At 41.1% G+C, this 20,948-nt stretch overlaps 1 protein-coding gene across 4 annotated transcripts in view; it reads right to left on the bottom strand.

The window, feature by feature from the left end:
• CRIM1 (cysteine rich transmembrane BMP regulator 1) overlaps nucleotides 1-20,948 on the bottom strand; it is a 269,320-nt gene that overhangs the window by 68,715 nt on the left and 179,657 nt on the right. For all 4 annotated transcript variants that reach the window (XM_061624693.1, XM_061624691.1, XM_061624692.1 and 1 more), the window contains one exon: nucleotides 11,970-12,098. In XM_061624693.1, the coding sequence (XP_061480677.1) occupies nucleotides 11,970-12,098 (129 nt within the window). The remainder of the gene's footprint in view (nucleotides 1-11,969; nucleotides 12,099-20,948) is intronic.

The raw sequence follows: 20,948 nt of genomic DNA, 5'->3' as shown, positions 1-20,948 counted from the left end.
AGGCCTGAATCCAGATTGAAATGGGTCAAGATAACTTCTTTCATCCAAGAGTATTTGCAATTGCTGCGCCACAACCCTCTCAATCACCTTCCCTAAGAAGGGGTATTTGCAACTGGGTGGTAGTTGTCACAAACCAATGGGTCCAGGGTGGCTTTTTCAGGAGCAGTCAGATCACCGCCTCTTTTCAGGGTGGCTGGGACCACACCCTCCCACAAACACACACTGATCACATCCTGGATCCATTCGGCCATACCTCCTTGGCAAGTTTTAATAAGCTAAGAAGGGCAAGGGTAGAGAAGACATGTTGCTGGCTGCATCGTTGCAAGAACCTTGTCCACATCATCAGGCTGCATCAACTGAAACTGCAAAGAAATTGCAGCAAATGTTGCACTGGACACCTCAGAAACTATCGTAAATGTGGATGGGGTGTCAAAATTGCTATGGAGGTGAGCAACTTAATCCTCAAAGTGCCTTTGCAAACAATTCACAGTGGGTTTCTTATTCCTATCTTTTTCTTTTGTCACAGTTCTTTTGTGTAAGTTCTGTCATGTCACTTAAGGACAGAAAAATGATATGTACAAACTCCATTCAGAGGAAATAGGCACAAGAAGCTGCTACATTATAAAAACTAAGCAGGTTTCAGCCTAATCATTGATTGTAAGGGAGATGGCCTGGAAATCCCACGTACACTTCTCTGAAGCTCTCAGAGTGGAATTTAAGTGCAATATAAACAAACAGACAAAGTTTTGCCATGACAACCTGAAAATATTCTCTTCAGTTTGTACTTTTTTTAATTCTCAGCAAAATACCACATACTACTATCTCAGAAGCCATATAAAAAATTGAAACATCATCTCTTTGGGAACTTAAGATCCCAAATCGTTTTTCATCATTAAGAGTTCTTTGTGAAAGCTGACAATGTGATAGTCGATTCAAATGGAAAGAAGAGAACACTAGAGCATTACAAATTCACAGATATGTTACTTTTCAGGATTTTTAAACTGCAGCTTCTATGAATATATTGGTAAAAGAGAAAATAATGGTTGCAACATATGTTGCACTAAATAGTGACAGGAGTTTATTATTGTTATTATTATTATTGTTGTTGTTGTTGTTGTTGTTATTATTGTTATTATTATTATATCCCTCCCTTCCTCCCAGAGTAGCTAAAGCAATAACCACATGGCTTTAACCACTAATGATTTAAAAGATACATGCACATTATAGCAAAGAAACCAGCTTATTACATCCTTGAGTGGGCCTTGTTTACTATATGTTTACAATCATAGCATGATCTAATGTTAGTCATGCTCAGAATACACCAACTGAAATCAATGAACTTGTTCATTATTAATGGTTTGACTCTTGATTATGACTTAATAGTGTATTACCCCAGTTTATGTGCTTTACCCTAAAAATAATACCCTAGATTTATATGTGTAGTATTTTTTTTTTGCTTCTAAACAGCAGCACCTTCTACTGCAGCTAAAGTTAATTAATTCAAAAATTAATTCCCCTTGTAGAAATGACATGCAACATTCCCTCCCCACCAAATAGGACATGACTGATACATTCCCATATACTGGGAGCGGGGAGGCAATCAAGCCTATAAAATGGAAGCTATAGAGAAGTAGTGCTTTAATATATTTCACAATCAAGGCTCGTTTTTCACTTGCTGGAAGAAGAAATACAACATGTCATGTTCTTGCAGCTCTACCCTATCATGTTACAACTGATACCTCATTACAATACATTTTGCTGACAACATGGTTGATAAAAAAGAATTATATCCATTTTAATAGGGTAGAAATGCTAATTAATAGAACTTTCCAGCTTGAATGCATTATTTCTAAAAGATGTTTGAGAATGTTAGATTTAAGTATTCAGCTGCCATAAACAATGTGACATGTTAGTCTGAAGAGCAACTTAACGAAGGAAAATATTAAATGTTGGCATGTGATTTGTTGCTGTTTTAAACAGGGGGTTCGACTTGATGGCCTTATAGGCCCCTTCCAACTCTACTATTCTATGATTCTATAAACAAGTACTTCTTTTGATACAAACCTAAAAATCTAATCACAGTTCTGTTATTAGTTAATCAGTCATATCCATTCCTTAAATTAACAGAAACATAAGCCTGGAGAGTAACCTATGAGAATGAGGGTGGACAGAAAAAATAACTAATCATGGTGTCATCTAAGTGTCGGAAGGGTGGAATTTCTAGGTCTGTAGGGAACCCAGAAAAGAAGGGATATTACTCAAGAAAAAAATCCTCCCTGATTTTTTGGCAAGAGCAGAGATGGGTAACATCTGACCCAAACCATGTCTTCAAAGAAACAATTGTGAGCTTAAAGTGATTTTACTGAGAAACAGAGCTGGGTATCATCAGCGTACTGCTGACACCTCACCCCAAATCTCCTAATGACTGTACCCACTGACTTCACATAGACCTTAAACAGCACTGGGCACATGATGGTACTGTGCAGCAATTCACAGCGCAATTGCCAAGGGGCCAAGAGACATTCAATCAATGCTTTCTCTGAAATTGACCCCAGAGATAGGGTCAGAAGCATTGTAAAACAGTGCCTCTGACACCCATCTCACCAAGTCAGCTCAGAAGCATACCATGGCCAATAGTATGAAAAGCTTCTGAAAGATCAAGTAAGAACAACAATGGCACACTCCCCCTTCCCTTCTCCCAATAAAGGTCATCCATCAGGGAAACCAAGGCTGATTCAGTCCCATAATCAGGCCTGAACCCAGATTGGAATAGGTGTTTGCAACCGGGTGGTAGTTGTCACAAACCAATGGGTCCAGGGTGGACTTTTTCAGAAGTAGTCAGATCACCGCCTCTTTTCAGGGTGGTTGGGACCACACCCTCCCACAAAGACACATTGACCACACCCCGGATCCATTTGGCCATACCCCCTTGGCAAGTTTTAATAAGCTAAGAAGGGCAAGGGTAGAGAACACATGTTGCTGGCTGCATCGTTGCAAGAACCCTGTCCACATCATCAGGCTGCATCAACTGAAACTGATCTCAAGAAATTGCAGCAAATGCGGCACTGGACACCTCACTGGAGACTACAGTAAATGTGTATGGGGTGTCAAGACTGCTATAGAGGCAAGCAACTTAGTCCTTAAAATGCCTTTGCAAACAATTCAGTTGGCTTCTGAAGGGTCCAAAATTCCATTTCCTGGAGTAGATGCTGGCAGGAAGGCAGAGAAGTGGGTCTTCTTTGACTCCCTCACCACCATGCAACAGGCATGATTATGTTGTTTCACTCATGCCCAATCAGCCCCAGAGCACGTCTTTCACCACTGTTGTTCAGCCCGTTTCATTCCCCTTAGTTCACTGGTGTACAAAGGTGAAAAATGGGCTCCACAATGGCCGAGAGGGTACTTGGCTGCATCTGTGTCGAGAGCCTGACACATCTTGTTGTTCCACAGCATGACAACAGGGTTACCTGCTCTATCTACTGGAAAACCCACAGGGTATTTGGTAATCCAGTGGATTCTATTAGTCTCCAGGGGTGGTCCATCTTAATCTGCCCAGAAGTCACCTGCAGGGGAGGATTGGAACCATAAATTCTAACTTCACCAGGAAGTGATCTGTGCATGACAATTGGGTAACATTTCCAGACCACCCCTTCCTCCGTCTGGAGCAAAAACGAAATGGAGGGAGTGCCCTGCTCTATGTGTTAGACTGGTGACAATTTGAGACAGCCAGATGGTCGTCATGGAGCCATTAAGTCCCAAGCTGAACACTACAGGCAGCCTCAGCATGGATACTGAAATCACCCAGGACTATCATTCTGGGTTCCTCCAACACCACAGCCAAGATGGCTTCTGCCAGCTTGGTCAGAGAAGCTGCTGGGCAGCAGGCTGGACAGTACACCACCAGCAACCCTAGTTTACTGTCTCCTTGGCCCGACACCAAGTTCAGGCCCTCACAAACATCTCCAAGACAGAGTAGTTTCCTAGTGACAGAGATAGTGGACTACAGCAACTCCTTCCCCTCGTCCCACCAGCTTCTGATGATGCCGCACCAAGTATCCGGGTAAGCAAAGCTGGGTCAGATAAACTCCTTTCAGCTCACGCACCCATGTTTCGGTAATGCACACCAGACTGGCACCCTCATCCATGTCAAATCATGGATTGAGGTCTTATTGTGTACCGATTTGATATTAAACAACAGCACACACAGGCTAGTGGGCACAGCAAATGAGCAACCAGGAACCTGTCCAAGGGAGGAGTAGAACAAGGCATAGACAGCCTTGTCCTCATCTTCCATGGCAGTTCATTGTCTCCCCATGGCTACATAGTACAGGAGTTAAGGGAAAGAACCTTGCACTTTGTGAGAAAAGCAAGCCATTTGGTATGGTTGATCTTCAGACCTTCCTGAATGATTCTGGAAGTGTTGCCACTCCGCCACCCTCCTTGATATTTTACAGCACTGAAAACAGTCATTACGTTTTCCCCCTGTAACTTTGCTTCTGTCGGAAATACAAGCAAGATTCTGGTCTGAAAGTAAACATTCTGAATGCCAGTTGTGAGAGAAATACTGGCATGTCCATGTATTCAGCTGTTAATAATCCTGGAATGTACATGCACCTCTGGGCTGGAGCATGTGAACAACTGTGGTTCCATCCAGGACAACTGCATTGACTGGGGGCAATGAAGAAGACAGTTGTTTGCTCAGTTGTAGTAAGGAGGCAGTTTATCAGGTCAGATTTGGAGGAGCATGGATGGATGTCACCAGTGACTGAAAGTGATAGTAGGTGTGGCTGGTTCTCGTGTATGAAGAATTCTTCAAGATTACAGCATCTTGTCCGGCATGCTATTTTCAATCTACTTGAGAGCAATTATTTTTCAGTCCTGCAAGTTTTGCATCTGCTTTACTCTTTATAGATTACTTCTGGTTGCTGATTGTGGGGAACCTGTTCAAACTGATGATTTCCATTACATCCTTAAAATACCCTTGCAGCTTTTACTTCACAAACTTGGCCATATTGCTGTTTCCAGTCTGCCTTAGTTCTCTGCACCACCTTCACAACAGCACTATCTGCCAGCTGCTTTGTGTATATATTGTACAGATTGGTGCTCTCTTCCAAAACTGAATTTCCTTGGCTCTCCAGAAAAGACTCAAAAGATTTTACATGTTTTTAAAATTGATCCTGAGCTGATTTGTTGTCCTGGTGATGCTTGCATGCCACAGGACCTGGTTCAGCTGACACAAACTTCTGAATCAAATTACTAATTCTCCTTGTACAGCACACCGCATACCAGTGGGACTCTCAAGTTTACCCTGTAGTACAGCCTTTCCCAACCAGTGTGCCTCCAGATGTTGTTGGACCACAATTCCCATCTTTCCTGACCATTGGCAATGCTGGCTGAGGCTGATGGGAGTTGTGGTCCAACAACATCTGGAGGCACACTGGTTGGGAAAGGCTGCTGTATTACGATAGGACAAAGCACAGGCCGCTCCAAAATAATCAGTTAGAAAGAAACAAAAGATAGAAGAGAGTATGAACAGGAAGGATACTCCAGTGGTTGTGACCTGCAAGGTGTGTGCCATGTTTGTTTTCTTGCCTGAGAACAACATGGCGTACACGTGCAACAAGTGCAAGCTCGTGGCACTGTTGGAAGAAAAAGTGAGTGGCCTGGAACGGCGGGTGGCCACACTGAGAACTATAAGAGAAGATGAAGAGTTCTTAGACAGAACACTGGAACAGCAGCAGCAAAGAGAAGTGGAGGTGGAAGAGCAACAGCATGTGGTAGCAGAAGAGGAGACTGCTTTGGAGAGGAAAAACGAAGTGGAGGGAACTCCATGGGAAAGGGTGACAGTTAGGAGCAGAAGAGCTAGAAGACACCCTTCACCAGTGGAACTATGGAACCGCTTTTAACCACTCGAGGATGAGACTGGATGACAGCCTGTGGTGAAAGAATTACAGGGGACCCCATGCGACAACGAGCAAGAGGCTGAAGCTCAATCAAGCAGGGCCAATGAAAACTTGCCCCACAACAAGAAGAGAAGAGTACTAGTAGTGGGAGACTCCCTACTGCGTGGGATCGAAACCCAAGTATGCCGAGAAGATCCGTGGACTCGCCAGGTATGCTGTCTACCAGGAGGATGGATTAGAGATGTGATGGAAGGGTTGCCATCACTCATCAAGCCCACCGACAGGTATCCCTTTCTCTTCATCCATGTAGGAACAAATGATACTGCCAAACGAAGCTATGAAGAAATCACATCAGACTTTGAAGCTCTGGGAAAGAAACTCAAGGACTTTGGGGCCCAGATAGTTTTTTCATCCATCCTTCCAGTATTTAGAAGAGGAGGAGAAAGGGGAAAAAATACTCCATGTGAATGAATGGCTATGAAGGTGGTGCCGACATGAGAGATTTGGATTCTGGGACCATGGGTGATGCTTCTTGGAAGATGGATTGCTGGCAAGTGATGAGTTGCATCTCACAAGGACTGGGAAGAACGTGTTTGGCCACAGCATGGAGAAGTTCATCAGGAGGGCTTTAAACTGAATCCTAAGGGGAAGGGAGATGTAAACTTGGTGGTAACGACTGATGAAGGCTTGTGCACAGTAACAGGAGCAGAGAGATTGGCTGTAATAGGGACCAGTGACAGTCCTCAGAAAAATGTATTAAGCCAAGCCATAAACCACATGGTCTTCGATGCCTGTATACTAATGTGCAGAGCATGGGAAACAAGCAGGACGAACTTGAACTCTTAATACAGGAGGGCAATTACGACTTGATAGGTGTAACTGAAACTTGGTGGGATGACTCCCATGACTGGAATATGGCAATTGAAGGATATAACTTGTTCAAAAAGAACAGAAGGAATAAAAAGGGAGGTGGAGTCGAGCTATATGTTAAAAAAATATATCCCTGCACAGAAATACAGGAAGAGGAGCTTGGTAGTTCCACCGAGAGTATCTGGATTAAAATTAATGGGGCAAGTAATAAAAGGAATGTGGTGCTTGGAGTCTATTACTGACCACCCAATGAAGAAGACGACGAGAATGTAACTTTTGAAAAGCAAATTGCCAATGTTGCGAGTAGGCATGATGTAGTAGTAATGGGGGATTTCAATTATCCTGATATCTGTTGGGAGACAAATTCTGCCAAACATGGCCTCACCAAGAAATTTCTGACATGTGTTGGAGAGAACTTTCTTCTACAGAAAATGGAGGAAGCAACCAGAGGATCAGCTATCGTTGACTTGATTCTAACCAATAGAGATGATTTGATGGATGAAGTGGCAGTTACAGGAACTCTGGGGGAAAGTGACCACACCATACTTGAATTCTTGATTTTAACAGAAGCGAAAGCTGAGAGTAGCCATACTTGCACCTTGGACTTCAGGAAAGCTGATTTTAATAAACTCAGAACAATTCTAAGTACAGTTCCATGGCAAGCAACCCTAATGAGAAAAGGAGTCCAAGATGGGTGGGAGTTTCTAAAAAAGGAAATTCTAAAAGCACAATGGCAAGCAATTCCAATAAGGAAAATAGGGGGGAAACAACAGAAGAAGCCAATGTGGCTTCACAAAAAGCTTAGAGATGACCTGAAAACAAAAAAGGACACATACAGGAAGTGGAAAGAAGGCCAGGCCACAAAGGAAGAGTACAGACAGGTATCACGGAATTGCAGGGATGGCGTCAGGAAGGCTAAAGCTGAGAATGAGCTGAGGTTAGTGAGGGATGCTAAAAGCAACAAAAAAGCTTTCTTCAGGTATGTCCATAGTAAAAGATAGTAAAAGACAGAGAAAAGAAACAGTGGCACAGCTACTCAATGAGGATGGCACAATGATAACAGATGACAAAGAAAAAGGCAGAAGTGCTCAATTCCTACTTTGGCTCAGTCTTCTCCCAAAAAAGGATCTGTGACCCTCCCAGGAAACATGAAGTAGAAAGGGCAGGATTGGAGCTTGAGATTGCTAGACAAATGGTCAAGGAATACCTAATCACTTTGAACGAGTTCAAATCGGGAGGGCCCGATCAACTACATCCTAGAGTATTGAAGGAACTGGCTGAAGAACTCTCAGAACTGCCGTCTATTATCTTTGCGAAATCATGGAGGACTGGTGAAGGGCTGGATGACTGGAGTAGAGCTAATGTTGTCCCTATCTTCAAAAAAGGCAAAAAGGAGGAACCAGGGGACTACAGACCAATCAGCGTAACATCAATCCCTGGAAAAACTCTGGAGCAGATGATAAAGCAGTCAATCTGTAAGCACCTTAAAAACAATGCAGTGATTACTAGGAGCCAACATGGATTTATGAAGAAAAAATCCTGCCAAACTAATCTTATCTCATTTTTTGACCGGGTAACCTCCCTTGTAGACTGTGGGAGTGCTGTGGACATAATATACCTTGACTTCAGCAAAGCTTTTGACAAAGTGCCCCATGATATTCTAATTAGCAAGCTAGCTAAATGTGGGCTGGATGGAACAACTATCAGGTTGGCTCCAGAATCATATTCAAAGATTGCTTATCAACGGTTCCTTCACAAACTGGACGGATGTAACGAGTGGGGTACCACAGGGCTAAGTCCTGGGCCCAGTGCTCTTCAACATTTTTATTAACGACTTGGATGAGGAGGTACAGAGCATGCTTATCAAATTTGCAGATGATACAAAATTGGGGGGCATAGCTAATATCGTGGAAGATAGAAACAAAATTCAAAGGGACCTTGATAGGCTGGAGCGTTGGGCTGAAAACAACAGAATTAAATTCAACAGGGATAAATGCAAAGTTTACACTTAGGAAAAAGAAACCAAATGCACAGTTATAAGATGGGGGATACTTGGCTCAGCAATACGACATGTGAGAAGGATCTTGGAATTGTCGTTGATCACAAGCTGAATATGAGCCAACAGTGCGATGTGGCTGCACAAAAGGCAAATGCTACATTAGGCTGCATTAACTGAAGTATAGTTTCCAAATAGCGTGAAGTATTAGTTCCCCTCTATTCAGCACTGGTTAGGCCTCATCTTGAATACTGCATCCAGTTCTGGTCTCCACACTTCAAGAAGGATGCAGACAAACTGAAACGGGTTCAGAGGAGGGCAACAAGGATTGGGAACTGGAAACAAAGCCCTATGAGGAGAGATTGAAAGAACTGGGCATGTTTAGCCTGGAGAAGGGAAGACTGAGGGGAGATATGATAACACTCTTCAAGTACATGAAAGGTTGTCACATAGAGGAGGGCCAGGATCTCTTCTCGATCATCCCTGAGTGCAAGACACGGAATAATGGGCTCAAGTTTCAGGAAGCCAGATTTCGACTGGACATCAGGAAAAACTTCCTAACTTTTAGAGCCATACGACAATGGAATCAATTACCTAGAGAGGTAGTGGGCTCTCTGACACTGAAGACATTCAAGAGGCAGCTGGACAGCCATCTGTCGGGAACACTTTGATCTGCATTCCTACATTGCGCAAGGGGTTGGACTTGATGGCCTTATAGGCCCCTTCCAACTCTACTATTCTATGATTCTATGAACCATGGTGCTCAATTCTGGGCTCGCCAGGATCCATTTCTCAAAGGACTTAGAATTCTCAATGACACCAACTATGCCTCCATCTCTTTTTATGACAGCATTAACTTGTTCATGGGCTTGATCTAAAGCAATACTACAGAATGGACTTCCAGTTTTCCTTGCTACAAATGAGTGTTATTGAAACTGAGCTGCAATATTGGGATGGTTCTCTTCCAAGTTCACCATGTCCCTAATGTGAATTGAGAGCCAGCATGCATAGTGTGTATGATCTGTTCATGCCCTCTAGATATTTCTCAAAAATTGCTTGATGAACGGTGTGAATGAAGTGCAGAACTATAAACTCCATCTGCATCACAAAGCTCCAGAATTGATGCTGAGGATAGGGTCTGCACCTTTCTTCATACCATTCTTCAAGGGTAAGGTGGCATGGATCTTCACTTTGTGAGGGCCATGGGTCCTTTAAGGCAGGGTATAATTTTTTAATAAACAAGCATATAAACAAATACTAGCAACAAGAACAAAGACCCAAAGAATCATGGAAATTGTAGTATGACACAACAGAGAGATGGGGCAGTTCTGTGCTGTAGCTGCTGTTGTGACTGAGTCCATCATGTGAGCCTGTCAATATTACCTGGCACTGGTGCCCGGGGGAGGCGGTTTGAGACCTGCAGTCCCCTCCAATGTTTACAACTAGAATCTCAAATAGGTTATGGCGGGGGAAAGACAGTATATCCAAGTTTTCTTTTTTCAATTTCTTGTTATTAATTTTTGAATTATAAATCCAGAAATATATTTCCATAGGTATACAATGCAATAGAGAACCATCATACTATTTTATCAAAAAAATGGAAAAAAGGAATAATTCCCATATTAAAGGTCTGATATGGGTCTCCAACTCAAGATAATGAACTTAACAACTGGTATATCCACGTTTTCAATATCACAAACTATCAAGGGGGTTACTAGCCTGGGGAGGACAGCATGCCACTGGCATTCAAAATGTTAAATTTTGTGACCAGAATTATTCTTGTATCTCAAATAGGAACAAAGTTACTGGGTAAAAACAGAACATCTGAGTTTTTAGTATCAAGGGGGCTACTGCCCCGCCAGGGAGGGTGGCGGAGTGACACCACTTCTAATATCATTCAGAGGGATCTTTGATCAACCATACCAAGTGGCTTGCTTTTCTCACAAAGTGCAAGGTTAGGTTGATTTTTGGCTCTTCACCCCCATACTAATATCTCCTTGTATCCATGATCACTGAAATTGGTGTGGCATCTCTTCCCAAGACTTCTTCTAAAGACATGATATAAGCAACAACAGCCCACCAACAAAACCTACCAGAGCCAATTATCCCAGTGGATGAATAGCTAACTACATTCCCTGTAGTCTGTGGCCTCTAAATGACGGTTTGCCAAAAGCTCGCTCATGATTGGAAGGAAAGAAAGTATATACTCCTAAATGCAATTATATTTAAACTTACCTATAATAATTATAGCTATTATTATAATGATTTTGGCTGGACTTTTTTTTTGCAACAAGGCTGCCTGTATTTTTAGATTTTGCTTATTTCAATATACAGAAATCCTATCACAAATCATTCTGAACCCTTTGAAAAGGCACTGCTGATATAACTCATATAAAGTCACAGTTTAATGTTAATATAACCATTATCTTACTTCCTTCAAAACCCTCCCAAAAGTGACATTTTCCATAAAGCCTTTGGCACAACCCCTTAGTTCTCATGCTGCATTATAACTCAGCCTTAAGCATGTACAGCTGAAACAACCACATAATGCTTCCCTGTTTAACCCCTGCCTCTTCTCCTTCCTCTATTTCCCATGTCTTAAATTTTAGATTGTAAGCTTCTTGGGATAGGGACCTATCCTCTAAAGCACCATGCGCACACTGATAACAATATTCAGACAAACAGAATGAAATTTCTCTTCTTTCGGACTCAGACCCAACATCAAATTTGCAACCTCCAAAATAAACACTCTTTACAGAATATGGATGAAATCTAACATTGCATGAGTAACTTCTGTCCGCACCTGAACACCACATTGAATGTCAGTTGTGACATCAGGGTCACAAACCCTTTTTTAAAAAAATGGTGGGCAGCAGTTTAAATGCTCCCAAATAGGTTATAGAGCTGTATTGGTATGAACATTTATTTGCAGGTCTTAACATTATCATTGACAAAAATAATATCAAACACATTATATTTGGAAACATTTGTATGGCATTGACTTCCCCCCCAAAACGTTACTGTCTCACTGAAATGTTACATTTCAAGAAAGAAAAATAAACCAAACATGATATCTTGTGCATGAGATGAATTAGTATTGAAGAGAAAAAATAATACAAAGTTGCTAAGAATATTTTGAAACTGGTTTTGGTAAACAAGTGCTCTTCAGAATAATCATTCAGTATCAACTATATACTTACTAGTTTTGCACTGGCAGATGTGACAACCATTTTGGTCTACTCTGAAGTCATAAATACAATCCATCTCAGTTAATGTGCAGTTCACCAAAGGATAACATGTGGGTGGACCGATTGTGATGTACGTTGGTTCTAATGAAAAAAGGAATAATTTGTTTGAAAAAATACATCTAAAACATGTTAAGATCAGAAAGTTGTGAATGGAAATGCTAATTCAAACATGATAAGATTTGGACATTTTCAACTCCAGCCAATTAGAAAAGCTTGACTACAATCACAGCAGAACTGTATTTAACTGCTGAGCTAGCTTGCTTTGAGGTCCAATCCTGAGTTTTGTTGCTTTGTCCCCTCCTTTAAACCTTCCTGCTCCTAACAGGATTTGACTTTATTCGTTCCATGATTTTGCTCAAGGTGCTAACTGCTGCTTTGTGCCACACCCATTGCATGGTTATGGACTAAAAATCCTTGTCTGCAATGGGGAACCTACCGTATTTTCCCAGACTCTTAGTTTCAGTTTGCAACCAAATGTATCCTATACGCTAGACCAGGTGTTGGGAACCTTTGGCCTTCCAGATACTGCTTAACTACAACTCCTGTCATCCCTGGTCATTGGTCATGCTTGCTAGGGCTGATGGAAGCTGTAGTTCAGCAACATCTAGAAAGCCAAAGATTGCCCACACCTGCCCTAGACTGATATCATCAGGATCCATCTTTCAGTATCCTTAAACAAAATTGTTAAATTCAGAGGTCAAGGCATTTACAGATTTTGCAGATAAGCTTGTGGCAATCATAACATGATTAACTCCTTTAATGCCTCAATTGGAACTCAAATATCTCCAGCTAAGAGGCAGATTTTATTGGCCCAGTTCACTGCAATGATGATCCCAAGTGCCAATGTGTTGGACACATTTACCTAAAGCCTACAAAGATAAAACCCAACACTTTATGTGATGTATTAACTGTGTTCAGGAGTATGTCCACTGTACTTTACATGCACAAATGTTGTATTCAAAGTGGGTGCCTGGTGTGATAAGCTTGTTTAGTGGGCAAGGAACATGTGATCTTGTTTCAACACCATAAACAGAAGTTCATCAGAACCACACGATTATTCTTAATTTCATAATATTTTCTAGCTCATATGATAAATTTCCAGAACACCAGAAACAGCAACATACATATTTCATATTGGATAGTATTTGCAAGATATTTTGGTCATTTCTCACAATTTTTGTGAAAACACAAAATACACTACTTAAGTGAATGCACAATACAGACATGCTTTATCAAGTATAAAGGGCATCTGTATATACTTTTCAAAATGCACACGAGTGAGGACTCAATTTGGCCTTTTGTTAACACCATCATATCCATGCATTCTAATCCTATAATCACGGAATCGTAGAAGGGGCTATAAGGCCATTGAGTTCAACCCCCTGCTCAATGCAGGAATCCAAATTAAAGCATACTTGACAGGTGGATGTCCACCTTCCTCTTGAAGGTCTCCAGTGTTGAAGAGCCCACCACCTCCCTAGGTAACTAGTTCCATTGTCGTACCACTCTTAACAGTCAGGGCTGTGGAGTCGGTACACCAAACCTTCAACTCCGACTCCTCTATTTTTCTACTGTCCGACTCCGACTCCTCTATTTTTCTACTGTCCAACTCTGACTCCGACTCCACCCAAAATTGCTTCTTGTCAATCAAAATTTATTTGGAAGTTGGAGTTGGTACATTGCTCCCAACTCCGACTTCTCCCAAAATTGTTCCCAACTCCGACTCCACCCAAAATTGCTCCTGACTCCGACTCCACAGCCCTGCTAACAGTTAGGAAGTTTTTCCTGATGTTCAGTTGAAATCTGGCTTCCTGTAACTTGAGCCCATTATTCCATGTCTTGCACTCTGGGATGACCGAGAAGAGATCCTGGCCCTCCTCTGTGTGACAACCTTTCAAGTACTTGAACAATGTTATCATATCTCCTCTCAATCTTATCTTCTCCAGGCTAAACATGCCAAGCTCTTTCAGTCTCTCATCATAGGGCTTTGTTTTTAGTCCCCTGATCATTCTTGTTGCCCTCCTCTGCATCTGTTCCGGTTTGTCTGCACCCTTCTTAAAGTGTGGTGTCCAGAGCTGGGCATATTATTCAAGATGAGGCCTAACCAGTGCTGAATAGAGGGGAACCAATACTTCACGCGATTTGGAAACTATACTTCTGTTAATGCAGCCTAATATAGCATTTGCCTTTTTTGCAGCCACATCACACTGTTGGCACATATTCAGCTTGTGTTCCAACAACGAATGAAAAAACTCTGCATAGGATTTGTCGCTAATAAGGAAACAAGATTTTTGTGAGAAATTCTGAATGGCTACTGTCAGGATTCCCCTGGTTCCTCAGCCTCACTTCTTGTAAAACAGATTTCCTTATACCTTTACTTGTGTCACTTTTCTCTGGCAAGACCTTTCTTCAGAGCAGCCCCTCAGACTAACTCAGTCACTGGCCCCCTTCTGATCTCCACAGACAGCTGTTAATGACACCCTGGGAGTGTGTGTGTATGTGTATGCAAGCCCCAATTTTTCTCAACGTCTCACTCTATCACCAGCTTCAATTGCTGTCTCTACCTTCTAACCCCTGACATTTAACTCCCTACCGCCTGGAACCTCCAGCCAATCTGAAACAATTTACTTTTTCCAGGCCCCATCTAATAGAATCTTAAAGCGGTTGTGTCTCTCACCTCTCAGCACCTGTCACCAAGCAACCACTGCTAAGCAGGCTTGTAACAATGTAACAAAACAAGGCCTCATGGCAGTCACAGAGGCCATATAACATTTCTTTACACATAAACACACACACATATAGCATTTCTCCACACTTGCATACTTAAAAAAAACCTGTCAAGTAACTGGAATCCTCACAGATTCTGCAACGACCAATGCAAATGATAAGAGTCAGAGAAAAAAATAGGTAAGATTTTCTGAACTGATAAATGCTGCACACAATTTAGACAGAACTTGTGAATTCAATTAGACCTATCGCAGAGGCAGCACTAAGTGAAGCTAGCAAAGGCAGTTATTAGCAAAACCATTATTACTCAGAAAGGCTCTCATGTTTTGGTTATGCTCTGTGTAATTACTGTAATAGAAAACTATTGAAATTATTCAAGTACCTTATTACTAATATTGTAGTAGTCCCAATAGATCTTAAATGAGTTTGAAATTTCATTTTGTTAGGTACTATGTAAGTGGACTGACTCCACAAAGAAAATTTATAGCCTAAGCAGCCAAGATCAAATGTGCTAAATCATTATTTTGTATTGGTGATTTCTGATATTATGAAAAGTAGAGAACAGTTACCATTTTAAAAATCTTCATTATGTAAATAAAGTATTGAAAATGGGATTATAGTACCTTAGGCAAACTAAAACCTAGCAATAAAGTTCCTTGTATATCTGAAATGAAGTTATGAAACTTTAGACAGGGTACAAATCCCTGCTCAGCCATGAAACTCATTGAGTGACCTTGAGCCAATCACTGTCTCTCAGCCTAACCTACCTCACAGGGTTGTTGTAAGAATAAAATCAGAGGGGGAAAACATGTTTGTATGCTCTTCCTTGAGCTCCATGGAGGAAAGGTGGGATAGAAATGTAGTAATAACAACACCGTATCATAATAATCATCAACAAAATTCTCTGCCAACTTACACATTAACATTTATTGCAGAAGATTCTGCACAGAACATTGTGCTCTAGTGGAACATTTTAGTAAGTGTGGATTACTTTTGATGCTTGTGGGTGTGAAGGACACACAGAACATATGTCCTAATTCACATGCTAACACTAGGCCAAACCATGGCTTACCAGAAACAAGCAAATCTGCAGGTTCCCAGGGCAAAGATTATGACTACTGCACTTCCTCCCTGGTCCTGCTGCTGCTACCATGCTGCCCAGAGCTAAACCATGGCATGGCTTAGCCATTATATCCAAACCAAGGCTCATGGTTTGTCTTGCTCCAGACAAACCATGAGCTGTAACCAACATTTGGTCTTGTTCTAGTAAAGCCAAACCATTAGCCTAGGTTTAGAAGATGGCTTAGCTCTGGGTAGCATGGCAGCAGCAGGACTGGGAAGGAGCATATTGCCCACAATCTTTGCTCTGGGAACACACATATTTACTCACTCATGCTATGCCTTGGTTTGCCTTAGCATTACGTGGAACTGGGTCTGCATATATTGAATGTCCAGTAGTTGCTGCATTCTGGAAAGAGGTGGATAAATGTATTAGTTTGGCTATAGGAACTGTGGGAAGTGGTCTTTCAGATTGTTTTTATTGGAATGCATACAGCTATTTGGAATTTATAAAACAAACAAAAGGCTTGGATTAGAAGTATAACACCGGTTGCAAAAAAGGCAGATACTGTGGAAATGGGTATATTGTGTGTGATATGTGTGTGTGTGTGTGTATGCAAACATTATGTCACATAAATATTGATGTTGGAGTTAGTGGGCTTGGCTTAAGGAGAAATGGTAAGGCAAGGTATATTAGATGGGAATAGAGTAGTATTTTGTGGATATATCTATAACATAAAAAGGAGACAATAAACACCTAAGGCAGTGTTTGTTTCTCCAATCCCTTTTCTTTCCTCTCTCCCTTCTTTTATTTTATTTCTATCTTACAGTTTTGCTAATTAATTTTTTTCTTTTGTTGTGTATATGGAAGTTTGAATGGCTACAATGTGCAGCTAAACTTATGAAACATTCACAACATCCAAAGGGTTTTATCCAATGCTGTTCTTTCCATTTACAGAAGTTCGTTTTGGTTATGTGCCCAAGGAAGGGGAAAATAATTTCCACAAACTCCTCTATTCTGCTGAGCACACATGCCACCTTGCAGGGTGTTCTAGAAGTCCTCCAATCCTTTGGAGCAGAATTGGAGGGCAGTGCAGGGTGCTGCAAAGGGAAGGAGGAATCAAAATTGCTCCCTCTTCCATTTGGAAGCCTCCATTGGACCAGAGTGTCTGTCGAGACAACTTGAAGTTTTTATTAGAAAAATCTTCACAGAAAATTGGAAACTAGAATTTTAAGTACAATGTGAAAGGAAGGGAAAAAGCTGACAAAGATAAAAAATGAACAGTTTCAAACATGTAAAAATAATATTAAAATAAGATATAACAAACATTTATTGTGATTCCAAATATATATCTTACTTAGCATAACCTAGCTCAACCTGTGGCAAAGACTGGAAAAAATCTTATGACAAATACTGCTAGCAACAAATAATACTGCATATCTCCCCATGTGCTATGTGCTCTTTCCCTGATTCAGTTAAGATCCATGCATTAAAGCAGGCTTCCAAGTACATATGACTTGTAGGATTAGGAACTACAGTCAGAACTAGATGTGCATCCAAATGCACACTGGAATAGAGAAGCGTGGATGCCATATATCCGCACTGCATTCTTATAAATGATGGGTTTAGCTTTAACTAAAATGAAGATATTTCTCTTTCAACATACACTAGAAAAGAACTGAACTATGAAGAATCAATGATAATTTAAATATTATATTTCGGAAATATCTAAAGATTTATCTTCAGTCTATGTCATATGTTGAGAAGAGATCTGAACATAAATTTTAAGAATTTTATTTATCAATTTACAGTGCTATGTTGTTATTCTCAGCTGCAACCCTTGCAAACTATAATGGTTGCAATTGAACAGGTTCAGAGGAAGGCAACAAGGGTGATCAGGGGAATGAAAACAAAGCCCTATGAGGAGACACTAAAAGAACTGGGTATGTTTAGCCTTGGGAAAAGAAGACTGAGGGGATATATGACAGCACTCTTCAAGTACTTGAAAGAGGTTGTCACACAGAGGAGGGGCAGGATCTCTTCTTGATCATCCCAGAGTGCAGGACACAGAATAATGGGCTCAAGTTAGAGGAAGCCAGATTTCGGTTGACCATCAGGGAAAACTTCCTAACTGTTAAGAGTGGTACAACAATGGAAGGTGGTGGCTCTCCAACCCTGGAGGCATTAATGAGGCAGCTGGACAGCCATCTGTCTGGTATGCTTTAACTTGGGTTCCTGTATTGAGGAGGGGGGTGGACTTGATGGCATTATAGGCCTTTCCAACTCTACTATTCTATGAACGTTTATGATTCATACACTCCTGAAAGATAACAGTTTTTCTTGAATGATGTGTCAAAACTTCTGTAACACCAGGGAGGAAAGATTACTGGTAATGCTGTGGGTACTCCCATACAGATTCCAATTCTACACACCTCAATTTTTAAAAAATAAGCTTATAAATAACCAACTACTCGCATCCACAAAGGTAAATCCCAAGATAGAGTAATTTTATATGGATGCCTGCGTCTCAATAAGCCGCAAAAGAGGACAAAATAATTTCAGTCCTCTCTCCCCACAAAAAATGCAGTTACAAAAAAAAAGAATAGGGGAATCAGCTCTTTTCACTACACTGAACAAGACTCAACACATAAAGCCAGTTCAGCTACTGCCAGGCTTCTGGCTATTTGAATAGGCAAACAGCTAAGCTTGAAAAAGCACATATAGTCATGTGACTTAGGTAAGCCTTTCATTGCTGCCCTTGACAAACAGCAAAAGACAGACTTTGTGTACAAATGAAAAGACAATGGATGGGAAAATATCATTCTGTCTCTGTATATTTTAGATGTGACTCTAAATCATAGAGAGCAAAAAAAAAAGGATGAACATGATAAAGAGGACTGCTGTTAAAATTATCGATTACAATGATTATACTACTATAAATTGAATTACAATAGACAGCCATTGTAACAATTTATTTCACATTTGTAAAGTTTTGCAAAATTCATGTGGATTGAGAGTTTTTATTTTTCATTCTGACTCGAAGAAGTTTTTTAGAGATTGAATTAAACGCTTAAATCTGTTTTTCAATTTATAGGAGTTTTGTGGAATAACATTGTGCTATTTAACGAAATATCTAAATACCAGTATCTATAGAGACTCCATCAAGAAAACAATGTTGCCAGACTAAATTTAGAAAAGTTAAAGCTAAAATTTACTTGACAGAGTAAGCACTAATATGATAACATTTTAACAAGTGAACTGATCAATCCATTGGCTGTATACATTTCTGCAAACATTAGCAATTTTATTTTTTAGCTCATGAAGAATTGGAAGTATGGTCAAAGTGAAGTCTAATCTCGTCTGCCATAAGGAGTCACCATTCATAGCAACATCATAGCTGAAATTGAGCCAGGTCTCCAAACATTGACAGATCATTCAGTAAAGGCAAAGTGGCAAGCTACAGCTTTACTGTCTGAATAGTCTACTTATGGCATTATTTCAATCTCTGGATTATGATCAGGAGATGTGCAAAACTGTTAAAAACCAACACAATCCTCTTATTTTGTGATCATAATACAGTATTATAAATACAATTACATAAATTTGCCCTCAGCTACTATGTAAGATCAGGAGTCCACAAATTTGAGCTTGGTAGGCAATCATTATTTCTAGTAGTCACCTACTCTTGGATTTCTTGCTTCCTTCTCCAAAGAGGCAAACTAATGTGTCCTTTTTGTATCCACTGAGAGAGGGTGATTGGGCCATGACACCAATGTTGTATCTCATGAAAGGATTCCAGTTTGAAAGACATACACTCTGTTAACTGGTGGCTTTTTTTAAAAAAATTGTTGCCCTTTTGGCAGAGAACACAGGAGGCTTTTCTCTGTGGTCCCTTGAATTTTATTTCTGGTTGCTACTAGTGACCTGGCAACTGTATGTGGGTCCCTGTGTATATTAAGTACTTATAGAAAAATTAAAGCTTTGAAAAGATACTTTTGGTCTTACCGTGAAAACAGTCTTTTCTGTGTATGTCAAAGATGATATCAGGTGTGTAGGTAGCTTCACCTAGCAGTTGAAAGCAGAAGAGCACTGTTGATTTTTATAGGAACTTCCTGTTCTGTGTAGCTCCCAGCTCAGTTCTTGATGACAAGCTAGCTAATACTGAGAGAGCAGTGGCAGGAAACACGACATATAACTTAAAGCAACAGCACTCATACACTCTCTGCTAGAGGCCTACAAGGTACCCTTGGTTGCAGCCCAGCCCAAGCAGTGGCCCTGATATCATCTTTGACATGCACAGAGAAGACCGTTTTCACGGTAAGACCAAAAGTCTCTTCTCCTGTGCATGGATGGATGATATCAGGTGGGACATACCAAAGCTGACCCATGTAGGGTGGGAATATTGCTGGCTGAACTCACTGACAGTTGGAGAGGACATGCTGTAGTACTCTCCTCCCAAAGGCTGTTTCTGCGGACACATCTGTGTCTAATAAATGTATTGGGAGAGGCCTACGTGGCTGCTCTACATATCTCCATCAGTGAAGCATTTCTCAAGAATGCTGCCATTGTGGCTGCTGCCCTAGTGGAATGAGCCACAATCCTGGCTGGTCGCTACCCAATGAAGCTGGATGAAATGAAACAAACTATCTGTCTTACGAAAAGGCTTAGTTTTGGAGATACATACTTTTAAGGCTCTTCTCACGTCCAGTGAGTGCCACACCTTTTCTGTGAAGTGGACAGGCTTAGGGCAGAAGGAAGGGAGCACTAACTCTTGTTGACAGTGAATCGTAGATAGAACCTTAGGATGAAAGTAAGGGACAGTGCAAAGTACTACCCTATCCTTATGAAAAACACAGAAATTCTTATCTACGGAGAGGGCATTCAACTCAGACACACGACGGGCTGAAGTAATGGCCACAAGGAACAGGATTTTAGGCAGCAAACGGAGAGGTACTTGGCTTAAGAGCTCGAAGGGAGGTTTCTGCAGGGCCATTAAGACTTTGTGCAGGTCCCAAGTTGGGAAGCGATAGACAGTAGGTGGTCAGGAACGGGTGAGAACCCAACCGTTTTTCGGGGAACTTAGATAGGGTTGACAACAAAGTCGAAGCCTGACATGTCAATGTGTTTGGTCTGAGTCCCATTGT

The sequence above is a fragment of the Rhineura floridana genome, chromosome 4 (assembly GCF_030035675.1).
Source record: "Rhineura floridana isolate rRhiFlo1 chromosome 4, rRhiFlo1.hap2, whole genome shotgun sequence".
Classification (NCBI taxonomy): Eukaryota; Metazoa; Chordata; class Lepidosauria; order Squamata; family Rhineuridae; genus Rhineura; species Rhineura floridana.
Note: the sequence above shows the minus strand (reverse complement) of the source record. Positions and strands in the feature narration are given on the sequence as shown.